At 42.6% G+C, this 18,141-nt stretch overlaps 1 protein-coding gene across 1 annotated transcript in view; it reads left to right on the plus strand.

The window, feature by feature from the left end:
• CTSD (cathepsin D) overlaps window positions 1-15,629 on the plus strand; it is a 28,727-nt gene extending 13,098 nt beyond the window's left edge. Inside the window, exons 3-9 of the mRNA XM_081206168.1 lie at window positions 4,487-4,610; window positions 7,080-7,198; window positions 8,976-9,175; window positions 10,121-10,243; window positions 10,556-10,700; window positions 11,936-12,034; window positions 12,642-15,629. Coding sequence (XP_081062294.1) covers window positions 4,487-4,610; window positions 7,080-7,198; window positions 8,976-9,175; window positions 10,121-10,243; window positions 10,556-10,700; window positions 11,936-12,034; window positions 12,642-12,812 — 981 coding nt within the window. The 3' untranslated portion in view covers window positions 12,813-15,629. The remainder of the gene's footprint in view (window positions 1-4,486; window positions 4,611-7,079; window positions 7,199-8,975; window positions 9,176-10,120; window positions 10,244-10,555; window positions 10,701-11,935; window positions 12,035-12,641) is intronic.
• Window positions 15,630-18,141: the final 2,512 nt, after the last annotated feature.

The raw sequence follows: 18,141 nt of genomic DNA on the forward strand, positions 1-18,141 counted from the left end.
CCCACTCACCTCAGAGAGTGTTTGTTGTGGGGGAGGAAGGGAAAGGAGAATGTTAGCTGCTTTGAGACTCCTTCGGGTAGTGATAAAGCGGGATATCAAATCCAAACTCCTCCTCCTCCTCTTCTTTTCTCTGTGCATTTTATATATAGTGGCAGCCCTATGTCTGCAGCAGACAGCTTAGAAACGGCCTTAACAGACTGTGATCAATGCAGCTCATGATCCCCTTTTAATAGTTTGCTTTCAAAAGTGGTAGGGAGGAGAAGAGAAACTATGTTTTTGCCAGCCTTCAGTCAATTATTGCTCATCCCAGATTGAAGATCCCAATCCAGATATTGCTGTGGATTGCAGCAATCTCCTGGCAGGTATACCTGAAGAGGGGTATAAGCAACCAGCAGCTCCACATCAGCAGTTTTCAACACATTCAAATGTAAATGAGTAGGAAAAAATGCTTGTGGTTCTCAAGATGAAAAAATAAGTGCACTGTGCCTACTCATGCCAGGAAAACACTTGGCAAAGTTCACAAACCTGTTCTGGAGCCAAAAAAAAATGCCATGTGCATTGGGTGGCCACCCTTTCTTCTTTCTCCAGGCAGAACTTCTGTAATAGCTGTTGGATCAGCAAAAATGGGAGGAGGCGCAGCTTTCACCACTGTTGAGGTGCAGCAATTGCCAGCGGATGGGAACAGCAAGCTTTACCTAATCAGTTTAGTAGGAATCCTGCTCCAATAAGTTTTTGTGGTTTTTTTTGAAGTCAGGGAAGTGAGGTTTATTATCCGTTGCATACTATGGCCATGACAGCTGAGGAGGGAGGAAACATCCAAAGCATTCTTCCATTAAGTGCAAATTTCAGCAGGCTACAGGATATTGATTGTGGTAGATGAAGAGCTCTTTGCAACTGGAAAGTCCTCTCCCCCCTCCCTCCCCCCCCCTTTCTATGGTCAGTACATGCACTGGAAGCAAAAGGCGTAAAGACCTACTTAATCCTTGTTGGTTCAGCATGTACGCTACTTTTGCACTCACTGGTGCTTATGCTGGAGCAGAAAGGGAACATGTTTATGTCTCATTGAGCAATTGAGTCAAATTCTGACTGCATGGTTTGCTAGGATGTCTTTGGAAACGTAAAAGAGTCTCCCTCCCTCTTGTTTAAAAGTTGGAGGAGTCCGGAATATATTCCTTGCCATAGTAGCTGCAGCCCTAGAGAGGGATGAGGAGCAAGTAACCTCCATTTACTCAGTGTGTTAGAGGAGCTAAGGCGGTGTGTGTGGACCTTTGTTACAAATGTTCTCCCTTTAACACATAGCAAAAATGGGTATGGAAAAACCTTGGGGAGGGGTAGTGTGCAAGTTCTGTGCCCTCTCATAGGATAGGTGCTACTTCATTTTTAGTTCTACCCTGCCGCTTGTTGGACCATGTTAAACAGTAGGACCCATCTGGCTGCTGTTAGCACAAACCAATTGTGTCATTGCTCTAGTTGCTGCTTGCAGAATTCCCACTCATTGTTTCAGGGTGAGGAGGGAGGGAGTTACTGCTTGTCTTCCAGTGGCAGTGTCTCACTTCCAGAGTCCTTCCTGTGTCTCTTCCCCCACCCCAAAAATAGGTTTGTGTGTTTCACAACAGTGTAGGTCCTAATGGAGGAATCTGCAAAATGATGCTAGTAAATGGATACGTAGCAATTCCTTCCCATCACATGCATGTCCTGGTAAGTGACCATCCTAAGCATAAGCAGCTTCACATGCTCCTTAGGCAGGATGGGAAATCTTTCTTGAGATGCTGGGAGGACTTAATTGCATCAGCCTTGGCTAGGGCTGATGGGAGTTGGAGCCCAGCAATGTCTCGAGGGTTGCAGGTTCCCCATGCCTCGATGGGATGCAATTCAGTTTTACTCAAACCATTGAAGTTAATTAAATGTGGCAAGTTAGGTCCATTAATTTCAGTAGGTCTACTCTGACCAAAACTTAGTTGAACTCCGCTCCCTCTTTCTAGATGGCTTAATTCCTCCCATCTGGAATGTGAGCCTCTTCCTGGTTCAAGTACTTAAACTACCCTTCTGATTTGAGTGCAAAGGCTGCCAGGCTTCTGCCTGAATGGTGGTTCCTTCATAGTATAGCAACTATTCCAGGAAGCGCAGGTGAGCAATACATAGGATTTATCGCATTGCAGCAAAGATTCTGCATACTTAAAAAAAAAATGTGTAGAGACCATGTGGCACCTCAACTTTAGCTTTAGGAGCATGGACAAGAATGGAATATAATGATTTCTAAATACTGATCCAGGACTTTATTCCTCCGTGTGTGAGAGAGAATTTGTACAGATAAACGTTGCATAAAACACTGGCCTTTGTAAACAAAAGTTGCTTAAGTACAAAATGAATATCAAGGCAGCAGTCCTGGTTAATTACAAGGTGATTTACAGCCTCTAATTCTCCGCTATGCTTTAAGAGTAATAGCCAATATCTTTGGCTTATATGACGTGCTATATAGGTACTAGGTTAGAAAACACACCCTGCCCTAATACAATAATGGTTTTAATGTGAGGTGCCAGGGAGGAGATGGCAGTATAATTTCCTTTAATCTCCACAGGCTGTAGGCACAGAACGCAGGTAACATTTTTGTACCCAAGTAGTTTGACCAGAGGAATGAAAAGCACCTCCCACCCTGAGTGGTGGAGCTGTTGGCTGTGTCATTGGCTGTTGCCTTGGGAGCTCCTCTCATCCACCAGTTTTTCTGCACTTGTGCCCCAGGAACTCTGAATAGGCAAGCACATGTGCTGGTAAGCAATATGAAGTTACTGGCTGAGCCAAGTGAAGTTTAAATATTGTCACCAAAACATGGACATTTGAATCTACCTTTGTAAGGCGGTAACCCCCAAACATTGCGGATGAAATTGGGTACACCTTCTGTCATTCTTAGCCACCCACCCACACACCCTAAAGGGAGTTAGACATTCTGTTGCAATATATGACTGGAAGTTTTGCTGAGAGATTTGCATATAAGTTTGGGGCATGTTTGGGATACAAAACTCTGTTTTAAATTCAAGCACACTTTCCCAAGGGAACCAGGGAAGAGGAATGATGACATCCTGTTGTATCCATCATGGAGCCATCGCATATGAGCATTTGCTAGATTTTTGGGTGTTGGGAATGAACTTGCAGTAAAGAGTTGGCTTAGCCCTTGTTCAAATAGAGCATTTTAGTACTTCCACATAAGTGAATGGTAGCAATTCATTCTTAGGGTTGGAGTGAAATCTTTTGGCTCTGAGTGGCTAAGGCCTTACTCTTGGGAATAATCGAGAGGCATAATACATCTCTGTGCTCCAAACACACTGGCAATTAAACATTGCCCTGTTTAAGCCAAGGATGAGCAGTCTGTGGCTCTCTTTATTCTGCTGGACTCTAACTCTTCCATCCAGCATGGCCAATGGTTGGGTATGATGGTGGAAGTTGTAATCCAACAACCTCTGGAGGGCCACAGGTTCCTCATCTAAGCCCCACATGTGATATCAATCATAATGACAAAGTGTAGGCAAAGTGTAGTTTATAATAACTACAGTGGTACTTTGGTTCTCAAACTTAATCAGTTGCGGAAGTCCGTTCCAAAACCAAGGCGTTCCAAAACCAAGGTGCGCTTTACCACAGAAAGGAATGCAAAATGGATTAATTTGTTCCAGACTTTTAAAAACAACCCCTAAAACAGCAATTTAACATGAATTTTACTATCTAATGAGACAATTGATCCATAAAATGAAAACAATAAACAATGTACTGCAGTCACACAATCAATCAATCAGTAGCTGAACTGGGTTCCACACAGTCACGGAAACAAAACAAAACAAAAAAGCCACGAAAACGCAAAAAATATACAGCAAAAACATGCAAGCTGGTGACCCTTGCAACATCTTTTGGAAGCAAATGAGACTTGCATCTAGAGTCTCCTCATCTTGATACAGCCAACTCCCCCTTCTTTTTATTTATTTACTTTGTATCTTCTTCCTTTCCTCTAAGGGTCTAAACGCAACCTTCATTGCCTCCATCCCTCCTGCCCCATTTTTTTCCTCACAAGAAAACCTGTAAGGTAGTTCAGGCTGAGAGAGAATGACTCGCTCACAGAGACCCAAGGAAGCTTCATATCTTAGTGGGAATTTGTACCTGGGTCTGCTTACTCCTGGTCTGACACTCTGATCATTATTCCTCCCTGGTGCACACTCTTGCTCCCTCTCTCTCTATGCAGCTTGATATGGGCGTGGGGTAGTTATGTAAGTTTGGTGGCTTCTTTTGCGGTAGCCACTGACTTATCTCAATCCTATAAATAACACTGTGGTAAGAATGATCCCTTAGTAGTAATCCTCCATACTGTGGGGTAATGAGGGTTGTATTTGGCAATCCAGTACCATGAAAGTGATGCTTGTTTTATTTCTTTGCAAACCTGGTGCTAGCCTGGAATCATCAGCTTCTTACCTTTTGTCCTCTCATCTCAACTTTCATTTTGCAGGCTCAGTATTATGGAGAGATTGGCATTGGGACACCCCCACAGAAGTTTACTGTGGTCTTTGACACTGGCTCTTCCAACCTCTGGGTGCCTTCTGTCAAGTGCCACTTGATGGACATTGCTTGCTGTAAGTATCTCTTCAGTTGACTGACTTAAGTAGCACCATCCATTAATCCTCTATAGTGTATTTATGCGATAAAGCCTATGCCAAGCTCTTACTTTGCATGAAAATGACTAACTTTTTAAAAAGAATTTTATTTGCCATATCATTGATTGTGTACTGTGCTTCATTCTGAGAAGCCTGGTACTTCCTGTCCACTATTTTTTAATATTGCTTCCAACTTGCCTCCCACTCCTTGCTGCTTTTTAAGAATACTTTGATTCAACTGACCAATGCTTGAGAGGCAAAGAAGTGTACTTCTCTCTCCTGCGATGCATGCTCCTCAGCACGTTGGAAACTGGTCAGCTAAATCTATCTGTCACTGTTCTTATATTATTGAGGCATATAACCTTGCACAAGGAATATGAAGCAATTTGAAATTTAAATATAACCTTTAGTTCTGAATAACATTTTGCCATTTAGAGCAGGAGTGGAAAACCTGCTCCTGGGCTCCGGCTCCCATTGGCCCCAGCCAACTTGGACCCGGTGGTCAGGGACGATAGGACTTGTAGTCCAGCAGCATCTGGAGAGCCAGCACTGATTTAGAACTTATGCTGTCATTCCCAGAGGATCTGTCAGAGCACTTAAACCAGCAGTTCTCAACCTGTGGGTCCCCAGATGTTGTTGAACTACAACTCCCATCACCCCTAGCTAGCAAGGCCCAGAGCTCAGGGATGATGGGAGTTGTAGTCCAACAACATCTGGGGGACCCACAGGTTGAGAAAGGCTGACTTAAACAGAGTTGGTGGCAACACAGGTCTGCTAACCATTCCACCTTTTTTACCTCTGAGAGCCTAAAGTGATAATAAAATATACTCCATCTCTTAACTAATTTAAAGAGTCTCCCCAGACTACTGAATTAAATGCAGCTGTTTCTGCTTCTGATGAGACCCTTGTGCACATTGGTAGAGATCACGGTGACCACGTCTTCTGAACTTACCTGTGCGCAGCAACTCCGCTGGCTGAAACTGATGGGAGTTTTAAAACATCCCTGACCACTGGCCATGCTGGGGAGGGCTGGTGGGCGTTTTATTCCAGCAGTAGTTGCAGGGCTGCTTGTTAGCCACCCTTGCTTTAGGTGGGAAACGGATAATGACTTTATTAAAGGTGGTTTGAAAGAGGGTGTTCTACGCTTGTTATGCACACTCAGCTGGTTTTGCAAGCTTTTATTCTGTAAAGCCTGTTTGACTAGAAATGCATAGGACCAAAAAAAAAGGTGCCTCATAGGAAATGAAGCCCCTCAAACTTCTTTCAACCCTCTTGAAAAGTGTGTGAGCTCAGCACGTGTACCCGGGTTTTTCATGTCTTGAGAATCTTCAAGAAATAAACCTGCCAGGTATACTTGAATCCCAAAATATACTTTTCAAATCCAATTTAGCAGCCAAATTGGATCTCTCCACTTAATTCTCCATGTGTTCGAAGAGCTTTAGAAAGCACTCTGTGCTAATGCTTTCAGGTAAAGAGATGCATGTTGGCAGTCGTTCTACCCTATTCTGCAAGTCCCTTTAGTTCAAGAGGAATGAAAAATGATTCTTCCCAGCAGATGGGACTTGAAACAGGCAGAGTTAGTTGTGCTACAACCATGCCAGATCTAGCTAAGATTTGGTAAAGACCACCTTTCTCTGGAAGCCCCGGTGGGCTACAATTTAACTGTAGTTGCTTTCCTAAACATCCCTGATACCATTGTGGGCATGGCATAAAAAGTTCCATTTATAGAGGAAGACTAGGTTCATATGCCGTCTAGATGTCTTCATTGCTTCTCCACTTAAGATGTTCAGAAGGTGATATAGCTGTGATTATTAAGTAACCATGGCCTCCGTTTATAAAATGAGTCCAGTCCATTAGTCCCTAAGCTTGCACATAATCAGGGTTAGCAGTAAACTTGCTATTTGCTATTATTCAGTATTTCACTCTAGCCCTTCAGAACAATTTGGCTGGCCTAGAAATTTGTTGTTTTGAAATGAAACGTATAATTGTCCATATTCTGGGTTGTTGGCTGATAAGTGACACTACAGGGTGGGTACTGTCCGTGTCTGTCCTGGTTTTTTTTCTTCCAGAATAAATACTACATCCATTTTGGGGGTTCTAGCATGAGGTCATCAAGTGCATCTCTTAAGTCAGGTCTGCATCAAAGCACAATTGCCTTTTGCTTGTTTCTTGAATGTATTTACATACAGGAATCAAGAAAACTGAAGGTAATGGGGGGGGGGGAATGTTGTTTTCCCTCCAATTAATTAAATGCTGCAAAACTGGTTCCTAACACTAATTAAAAAGCTGTGAGAAAGGAGTTATGGATTGGCTTATAGTTTCTGTTTGATCTGGAACATGGGGTTGGTGTCTCCTCAAATATTTGTCAAGTGTCCGAAGTTGGTAGACTGTGTGTGGATTTATGTGGATTTATGTATATGTGTGTGTCGTGTTATTTTCCCCCTGCAGTGCTGCATCACAAATATGATTCTTCCAAGTCCAGCTCGTATGTGAAAAATGGTACAGACTTTGCCATCCATTATGGTACTGGGAGCCTGTCAGGATTTCTCAGCCAAGATCATGTAACGGTTAGTACATCACCAATAATTCACTTCTCCAAGCTGTTAAAGCTTTGAGTCTTTAGCAAAACAACAACAGCCTACCACCACTACCACCATATGAGAGTACTAAAATATCATAGTGCGATAGGAACTCCTGGGGATAGTACCAAAAGTTTGTGAGGCATATGGGATGTGCTTTTCGCAAAACATAGATTGCCTAGCCAGTGATCAGCTTTAATGTAGAGCACTGTGGGTTTGTTTTGCTGCTTCAGAAAGTAAATGACAGCATTGTGGCATTTTTTTTTTTTTTAAAGACAAGGTAGGAGAAGTTAGTTTCAAATTTATTGTCCTGTAGCTGCACATTAAAACAGCTTTTCTCGTGGTGTGCCATGAAAGGCCCCAGAAGCTCTCTTTGCCACTCCTTTCTATGAGCCTGCCATCTTTAGTGGCCAGTTTTAAAGCCACATGTGTATGGAAAGAATTGCCTTGGTTTGTTCGTAATCCTCCTAAAGTAAACTACAGCTGCTGTGGCCTTAAGGGAGCCTGTACTTGTCCAGGTTAAGTTGATGGAAGTTGCTAGACTAGGGTGATACAATTATTTTAAGCAGCATTTAGCACCAAGCACTGAAACTTAGTTTCTGAAAAAGCTTCAGCCATTGTGTCTTGTTATAAGGAAAGGGGAGCAAGGGAGACTTAACTGTGATATGCATGTAATCACTGGCTGATGAAGCAACTTTTACAGGGCAAAGTGGTCTTGTCCCTTTTTATTCTTAGGAGCGTTTGCTAACAGAGCAGAAAAAATCAGAATAATCATAATCATATACTAAGTTTTTGTCCTGCCCTTCCCCCCAAAGGCAATTAGGGTGGCAAACCATAAAGCAATATAACAGCACAATTAAAAAATAAAGCAAGGAAAAACTTCAAGAGCATCTAAAACCATATTAAAATAGCCACATGTTCTCACATCTAATAATTTCAGGGTTGCTAGGAACAGTATCTTTCAACCATCAAATGCCTGGGTGAGCAGGGATGTTTTTAAAATTCCTCCTGAATGTTAATAGTGAGGAAGACAAGCAAGAGATTAGAAAGAACAATTCTGACATACCAAACAAAATCTTTGCCAAGTCTCACAATTTCATCATATCTGGTCATAAATTGAGTGGCGAAGAAACAGCCTAGATGAATTCATGTGAAGCCCTGGATGGTATTTCTTTCTCCTTCCCACACCCTGTGCCGCCTTTGGTCAGATTCACCTGGCATTGCTCACTTTTGTGGCTCTGCGGCAAGGAAGGGCAGGAGCAGAAAAAAGCAGAGCTGTTGCCACAGTGACTCCCAAGGTTTGAAAATTGTTGCCTGGGGGAAGCTCAGAGCTTAACATCTCTGCGATTTCAGAGAGGTGATAAAACTTCCTCTTTTCAGCAAGCATTTGCTTCTGTGTCTAGTTCCTGTATTCTGTGTTTGTGGGTTTTTGTTACATTCGCGTTTGTTGTTGCTCACAGCCTTGAGCTTTAGAAAAGCAATTTAATCGCTTAAAAATTACAAAATGAACACAATAGCGAGATAATGGAAGTTGCATGGCTTCTAAGAAGGCAACTGCATGCTCCTTATCAGCTTTTATGTTTTTCAAGATTGCTCTGCTTGTTCCATGTGCCTTTATATGGCATGTATTGAGAAGGGAGAGATCCTGGCACCACTTGAGCATGTTTTTATCTTACTACCAGAAGAATGATACCATATTTGTACCAATAATGGTGTAAATGTGTATGTTTTGGGTTCTCCCAACCTTCCTTTCTCTTTCTCCCAGATTGGTGACCTGATTGTCCAGAATCAGTTGTTTGGTGAAGCTGTCAAGCAGCCTGGTATCACTTTCATTGCTGCAAAGTTTGATGGCATCCTTGGCCTGGCATACCCTAAGATCTCTGTGGATAAAGTGTTGCCTTTCTTTGACAATGCAATGCAACAGGCGCTAATGGAGAAGAACCTGTTTTCCTTTTATCTAAACAGGTGAGAATGTCACCTTGCTTTAACTTGTGTGCCAAGGACCAAAGGGCCTTTCCATCCCCAAAGGAAACGTCTTAATTATTTCATATGTGTGGTGGTGGTGCCTACATTTGCTGCGTAAAGATAAAGCCCTTTTAAGAAGATGGAAAGATTATGTGTGGCATCCATTAGGAGAAGAGGGAATATCAGGGTGTGATGGACAAGGGAAGAAGTTCTTGTTTGTCATTTAGAAATGTCCTGATGTCCTTTGTCTCATTTCTGTCTTGTGACTCACACCCAATTCTTTATTCTTTTTTTTAAAAAAACCACAACACAATACAAGATTTGCACAAAAATATCAGTGCATAATATTGATTACTATATGGTGCAAATCACTTGATCATGAATAAAGAGTCCTGCAGCATCATATAAGAAATGCCCCATTATTACTGGGTATGGGCCAAGGGTTTCCCCAGCAGAGTATGCCCACAACTGTGAAAGGGCTCAGGGAACCAGCAAATGAGCACGACACAGGTGCAGGCTCAGAATGGTCTGAAGGCTTGCAGTGCAGCCCTATGGGAAACCATACACAGACCAGTCTTGAGCTCTTTAGATAGACCACCATGGTGTACGTGATAAAGGATTGCCACCCGATCTGGTGCTCGTGTTACTTGGGGAGATATCTGTTGAGTTCAGTTTGGGCTTTCTCACTGGTAGGACTGCTTAGGATAGCAGAGCTGTTGAAAGCCAGACTTAAAGAAATATGCCAAGTACACAATGGATGGCATTGCTTCCCTTAGATTCTGGGGGCCTTTTCCTTGCCCTACATCACTTCTGTATCCTTGTCCTTACGTGTTTTTTCCACTTTACATTTCCACAGTTCATTGAGTGTATTGCTCTGAAGCTATGGATCTCCCTCCGTTTTTGTACTAACATTTTCCTTCTCCACTTGTGTGCTGCCTCTTCTAGGGATCCGAAAGGAGCCACTGGAGGTGAATTGCTTTTCGGTGGGGTGGACCCACAATATTATACTGGGGACTTCACCTGGGTGAACGTCACTCGCAAAGCTTACTGGCAGATCCACATGGACAAGTGAGTTGCTTCTCTCATTTGTTTCACAGGTGCACAAGGGGGTCCATAGTTTATTAGCATATAGATTGCCTGCAACAAAACATTGTTCTACATCCCCAGTGGGAGCTGTGTAACACCATGTAGGGCTTGCAGTAAGTGAGGACTCCGGGGGGGGGGGGAGAAAACCCCACTCTCCTAAAATCTTCCATGCTGTGCCATGTAGCACAGAAGAATTTCAGTCCCCAATGCTGAGGATATTGCTACACCCAACTGCACAAAGGTGGGTAGAATTGAATTCTTTAAAAAAAACATCTGGGAATTGTCTTCTTCCAGGGTTGACGTTGGCAATGGCCTGACTGTGTGCAAAGATGGCTGTGAAGCTATTGTAGACACAGGGACCTCCCTCATCACAGGCCCAACAGATGAAATTAAGCAACTGCAGAAAGCCATTGGAGCTAAGCCAATCATTAAAGGACAGGTAATGTGGGAATGGGGTGAGGTGGTGGGTCTAATGTTGGGACATCCATATGTGCAGCCTGACTACTGCTTCTATCAGGGCTGGCTAGTCTGGGACCCTGCAGATGTTGTTAGGCTCCGGCTCTACTCAACTCCACACATTAACCACACTGGCTGGGGCTGATGAGATTTGGGAGTCCAGCGTCTGAAGGGTCACAGGTTCTCTAGCACTGCTTTTTATATATTGGTTTTGGTCTCAATTGGGTTCAGATGCAGCCAATAGCTTGGATTGCTACCTCAAAAGCAGCTTGGTTACTAGTTCAAAGCGGTTCATATGTTGGGTGACCTTTATGTTACAGTACTGCAGCTTTCCCCCCACAACCAAACCTGCTTAGGAAGAATTAGCCATAATAAGTTCTATACACCCTCCCTTCCACCTCAGAGGATTTTCAGGTCCATACTCCAGTCTGGCCTATACAGCATGCAGGACTTCTTACAGTGTCAACATCCCACATGTTGTGCTTCGCATTGGCGCTTGTGTGTAATGTTAGCATGCCTGTGATCAGCAGCCTCTGCAGGTGCGCCATCGACATCCTGTCATTACATGCAAACAGACCAGTGGCTGAGAGAAGAATGCTTAAAATGTGGCTCAAGTGAGGGCTGAACCCCTTACACTCAAAGGGCTTATTTGTAGCTTGCATGCTGTGTAAGCTGGGTCTAAGAGAACTCCCTCAGCCAATAGCATAGGAGGAGAAATTCTGCTATGTTCAGCTTCAGCTGCCGCTTCAGCACTTTGAGAATTGCTGAATAATGATAAATTTCCTGTCTGTGTAGTTCTTAAAAGGTGCAGCAAGGTAGGTCTACTCAAGATATGGATCTTCCATCTGTTTAACTGCCCAGATATACGCCTTTTTTGTGGGAAAGGCATCAGAATGTGGCACTAATTGAAGTGTAAGAGGTAGTAGTAGTAGTTGTAGTGGTAATGTTTGGGATTTTTATAGAGAACTTAACGTTCACTGTAATCCTAATAATGGCTCAGTGCTGCCCCTGTACTGCAGCTGGGGACAAGATGTTTGTTGCCAGCAGGAAAAATCCAAGGGTGCCCCTGTTCCAGGAAGAATAGCCTAAACAAGTCCCTTTTAGGGAGAAGTGGAGTGTAGGAGTCACTAGCTAGTTCTTGTCTACACACCTTCAGGAGTCAAAATTCATAGCTCTACAACAAGGTTCTTATACTTCCAATTTATTTTTATTTTTCAGTACATGCTTCCATGTGATAAGCTGTCTTCCCTTCCCACTGTGAACTTGGTCCTGGGAGGGAAATCCTATGCCCTCACTCCAGATCAATATGCCTTGAAGGTAAGTTCAAAACTATTTATGAGATCATCCTAAGAATGCTCACCAACCTATCCTAGACGCAGCAGTTTTGGGTCCCCTGGATGCTTTTATTGATGTTCATCCAACATCTAGTAATAGATTTGTTATATCTGCGCTGGATCCTGTGCACTTCAGGGAAATAGCTAGGACTCTTAAAAGCACAATGGACTCTGCCTTTGTGTCTTTTTACATGGTAGTTAGTTAAACCTTAAGACTGAGTTCTCTCATTGCATACCAATTACTTAAGTGAAGGATTAGTGAGCAAATTCTTTTTGGGGAGGAGCAGGAAGAGGACTGAAAACTAATACATATTGTGGGGGACAATAAATGCTGCTTAAGTGGTCAATGCACATCTATAAAACATTGTTTGACCACGGCTTTTCTACAAGGATATGTTTGGGCTTATATATATATTGAAGAGGGATTGTATGCATGATCTTCTTCAACAACTGGTGGCTCTTTAGGTGCTCCTGAACACTAAACTGCAAAAGGAAGCAAACAAGGTGCAACTATAGAGAAGACTAATATGCTCTTGCTTGCTCACTCTCTTGTTTTTAAAAAACCCACACCTTCTTTTCTCTCCCTGTAGGTTACTGTTCAAGGAGAAACTCTTTGCTTGAGTGGATTTTCAGGCTTGGATGTCCCACCACCTGGTGGACCTCTTTGGATCCTGGGTGATGTCTTCATCGGCGGTTATTACACCGTGTTTGATCGAGATAATGATGCCGTTGGTTTTGCAAAAAGTTCCGGCAGCGCATAAATGCAGCTGACAACCACTTCCCACTCTCTCTCCAAATTCACCCACAAACACACTGGAGTTTTCTACTGTGTCTTGTCTTGTAGGCATTAGGAACAAAATCAGGAAAGTTAAAAGGAAAAAAAAATGACACTTTAAAATTTAAATAAGAAGGAGCAGAGATCTTTTTAAAAAATAATCTGAAAAGCTACTAGTGACCATTGAACAAACACTTGTCCTTCCTCGAATGATACAGGCCATAGAAAAGTTATAATAAAAACATGCCTAAGGAGCCAAGCATTGTATGAGCTCTTCAAACATCTGGTTACTTGACATGCTATTCCTTTTTAAGCATAAGAACTATAAATGCCATATTTAAATTAACACAGTTGCAGGGGATTGGACTAGATGAACACATTGGTGTTCCTTCCAATCCTACAATTCTATTATTTATCCGCTCCAAAAAAGAACCCTTTATACATGCTTTTAGATTCACTTGCCTAGCTGTTCCCCATTTTTAATTTATTGATATATATATATAAAGGCAACATAGAGAACAGAATCTTTCACAGTTGTTTATGGGGGAAGTGCTAGGTAGTTGGGAAGTTACCACGGAATTTGCATTGGGCTAATGATCCCCGTAGTATTTCTTGCATTGTGGGGATGTGGGATATAGCAAAATTGTCCTGATTTGCATTTTTAAAAGAAACGTAGCAGGTCCACATCACTTTGGGTTAGATGGGCTCCAATGAGTAGAGAGTCCTTGGGAAGTTATAACTGTGGAAATGGGTATTTCTATAAGGTATGATTGGGTTCTCTATCTCATATTTTATAAATGGCCACAGTTTTGATTTTGGTCTGAGCAACCCCATTCAGGTACTGTAGTTTCACGATACATTGTTACAAGTTCTTTCTTGGTTTCCAACACCTTACATAATTCCCAGCTTCTTTTGCGGGTGTAAGGAAAGTGACCATGATTTTTGTGAGATCTTTCCTGCTCAAGGTTGCTTTGGAGATTCATCAACTTGTCAAATATGGCCTCTCCCCACACCCCACTATTAAATCAAGTCACAGCTACTCTGACACTCGTTTCTCAGCACAGAAAAATCCTGTAGATCTCTTGATAAAACAGGGAACCTTGGGTGTGGGGCAAGTTCAACCTGCCCTTGCAGAAAGCACGACTGATCTTCCTGCTCAACAGCTGACAGGCAGGGGTTTGAATCCTGCTTGGTCACTCTCTCCCTCCAACCCCATGGGCCAACTTTGGCAGGTGGCCAGGATCATCCACCTGTCAAAGTTGACCTGTGGGTTGTGGGGAGATGTAGATCTGGCACGCCGAGCCAAAAAGGTTCCCCACCATTGTTATGAAACTTACTCTGCTATGAGAAGCTTGGTCTCTGCACAGATTGATTCTGGTTACCTAGACTTTTATGGAAAGTGTTTTATAAAAAGAGCTGCCTCTGCAGTGGCGTCTATTTTGGCCTGGCAACCAGAAGGCATGGAGCAGCCCTTCGGGACAGGAAGGTGGAGGTAAGCTAGGTAGATGTTAGTTGAACAAACTGGAACGTCATTGTTTAGTTGGTAAATGAAGTCTTCCAGTATCTTTTTTAGTAAATCTGAAATGTTCCATTGATATTTTGGAGCCCAGCCCTAAGGTTGCGAGACAGCACGGATAACACAGAACACAACTTTTAGATTAAACAAAGAGCTGCTCTGATGCAGAGCCAAGCACACTTCGCTGAAGATGCTTTATTTTAAACTAGATGAAATCTGGTTCATGAAGAGCAACACAATAGAAAAGCTGGTGAACACGGGGGAGTAAAAGGCACCAGGAATTTAAACATACATTTGTGAATAGGCTGCATGTCCTAGACTACAACCCCAACCCCACCCTCCTGGTTGGGTTGAATACTTTGGAATGCAGATAAGCATCAGGATATCTAGAGAAGGCTACACCTGCTTGGGATTGCTAACAAGATGCTGCCATTCAAAAACCATGGTGTGTCTGTAAGCTTGTGAAAGATACAGAAGTATATTGGAGATGTCATTAAAACTGTAGCATCCTTCCCCAACCTGGTGCCCACCATGTTGACTGGGGCTGGTTGGAGTTGCAGTCTAAAACATCTAAAACTACCAGGTTGGGGAAGGGAGTTGTAGCATGTCCTGAGTTACGATGGGTATATTGAAATACACTTCTTTAAAATCCTTGCTTAGCTCCTCCTAACAGTCTTCAACCCTGAACTAGTAATTCAAGGTCACTGAATAGCTTCTCACTGAGTAATATCAAGTACAAATACTCTAGGAACTTTCATTTCAAACTTAAGTGCCCAAAGCTCTTATTAAGAGAAGCTGTATAGAAAGTGTCTTAAATTTCCTTTAGGTGGTCATTCATATCAGGATAAGATTGAACACAAGTCTTTTGTCTTGAAGAGATTTTATCATGAATGCCGTATATTATATATAAAAAAGTATCTCGCTCATTAGCACTGAGTGGGCTGATTGGCCGGTAATGGTATATGTTTCAGTCTCTTGGAGGCAACTGCTAACAGCAGCCTAACCACCACCACCACCACCCCTTTAAAAGGCAGGTGGCATAGTCTATAAAGGAGGAGAGCGTTCTCTGCAGACCTTTGGAAGGTTCAGTAGAGGAATCCGCTTGTTTGGAATACATTTAGAGCTGCTTGCCACTCCCCCCTTGTTTTTTGCTTGCTTTTTCTAAATGTGTAAGATGCTCTTGTGGCTCTCCTGTTGGGCAGATGCAAGTTGTAGCTGATCTCTCCACTCAATTTGTCATAGAAAAATTGTAATGAAAAAATAAACAATTTTGTCTCCTCTACATTCCATCTTGCGTCATCATTTGAATGGTTTGGGTGGTATTTTCCAAGGAACCAGATGATCCATTCAGTACAAGCAATGTCCAAACTGGCTGAGAAACCAAGGATAATCCAGAATGGAAAAGAAGGCACAGATCATTATGCTTACAGCACAATCCTATGCATCTTTACTTTGAAAAAAGTTCAAGGGTGATTACATCCCCATCCCCCTCTTAATGGAATGGCCCTGTAGTTTCCAGAGCTGCTCTACCAATAGGTTTTTCAATAGAATTGTTGGGTTTCATGTAATTCTATTTAGGCAACAAACTAATCTTTTCCAGGTCCTCAATGCTGCTGCTGGCAACACACTATGCAATGGCTGTACATCCCACATAGCCCATCTGCTAGGAATTGATATATCCTTTTAAAAGAACACGATTGACATCACAGTTGGTTTTACATTTTGTTTATTGAAACTACACCTTCCTTGAGAAGTGCATTGCTTCTTGAAAGCTGAGGTTGCTGCTGCTGTGCTAGGGTCTGCAAAATGTTCCTAGTTGCTTCTTAAGATGGGGAGAGCTAGTAGCAAAAGACACTGACTGGAGAAGACTGAGGGAGGGGAGTGGGCAGAGGTGCTTTCTGCTCTGAGTAATTTGATTTACGATGCCTAATTCCCACATGGAGCAAGCAAATCAATTGCCTTTCCAAATACACTCTTGGTTCTTAATCTAAATTTCATTAAGCCACACACGTATAGCACCACCACAGGCCCCAAACAGAATTGTTGCTTATGTCTGTGCTACAGAAGCAACTTCAAAGTTTTGCTAATGGTAGGCTATATCTGACTTAAGTCAGATCTGTGAACTAGACAAACTTTCAAGTTCATTGATTTCAGTGGGTCTACCCGGACGTAATTGACTACAACCCGGTCATTTGCTAAATATATGCAAGATACAAATGTTTAGTTGGTACACAGAGGCTATGCTTGTCTTTAAAAAACACAGGTCTCCCTACCAGAATGCAGCCACATGACCTATTTCTTCTGTGTCATGCATGGTTTTGTATGCCTGTCTGAAATAAATAAACATTTGACAGCCTCAGCAGGAATACTGTTTGCTGCCATATATGCTATATCAAATCAGTGCAGTGAAATGGATTCTATTATTATTTTCTTTCTTACTTTGAATACCTTGTTGACAAATTTGCTGAACATTAGCATATGTGATAGGCACACAAAAGAAAGTAGGCAAGCAATTCTCAGTATGGAAAGAGCAATTCCAAGGAGCGTTGCAAAATACAGAAGAGAGCAGACCCTATGCATTTAATTGCTGTAGAGAATAGTTATGCTGTCGTTGTTTAAAGGTCTACTACTTGCCATATGATGAACTTAAAAGTAAATAGGTGAACTTGGTGAGAAGTGGAGTAACCTGAGGTTATTGACTAGCTCTACATAAGACAAGGATGGGTATCATGTGGAACTCCAGATAATGTTGGACTAAAATGTCAATCCTTGTTCATTGCCGAGGCTGATGGGAGCTGTATTTTGGCACTGTCTAGAGCAGGGGCAAGGAACTCTTTCAGCCTTATAGAGGACACATCATGCCAGTGGTGAACGGGGCCAGAAGCAAACATGGGTGTAGCAACGAGTTAATTTTACCTTTTGTACAAAAACCTCTTTCTACACACAGTCGGACATCCCTCTCCCAGGCAAGGAGAGGCAAAAAAACACATGAGGGTACAAACAGGGCTGCTGGTGAGGGTTGTGACCTAGCGAGAGTGGATATGGCTTGGGAGAGTCCTGAGGATCCAAGAATGAGGACCTCATTTGGCCTCCAAGCCTTAAGTTCACTATCCTTGCTAAGCAAGAGGACCACCAGTTCCCCCACCTCTGATAAAAGAAATGGCAACAGCCTCAAACTGAATGTTTCACCTCCTAGTAAAGACATTTTATTGTTTAGGAAACTATTTTTACTTGCAAAACTTCCGTAAGTGCTTTCCGTTTCTTCTACTCCTTTGGTTTATTTATTATCAGTTTCCTTTGGGATGGGAAATAAAAATGAAGTGTAGTTTAAAAGCCTCTATCTAGAGAGGAGGGGTGGGGCAACACAGAGATACTTCATGGAGGCAGCAGGCACAAGCATACCCACCTACTGATGCACAGTACAGCATTTTGAGGAGGTGGCAGAAAGGAGAGATGGATTGCTGCTGTTCTGTATTGCTTACCTCTCCTTATCTGAAGGTTCTTTGAAGCTGCCCTCGCGATCCCATCCTGTGACTTCTTAGAAGACAGCTGGATACTTCATATCAACCAGCATCTTTCAATATTTCATCCTACCTTCCCTTAAAGGCACTAAGGTTGGCATAGATGGGGTTACTGGTATCCTCAGACAATAACTTTATGTGGTTAGAATTGGGCTGATTTAAACAGAGAGACAGTGGCTTGCCCAAGGTCTCTATAGCCGAAAGTGGATTTCAACCAAGATCTACATGGTCAGAAATATATCACTATATGCTCACTAGCATACATATGTCTACACATC

Source organism: Podarcis bocagei, assembly GCF_964188305.1.
Source record: "Podarcis bocagei genome assembly, chromosome: 1".
Taxonomy (NCBI): Eukaryota; Metazoa; Chordata; class Lepidosauria; order Squamata; family Lacertidae; genus Podarcis; species Podarcis bocagei.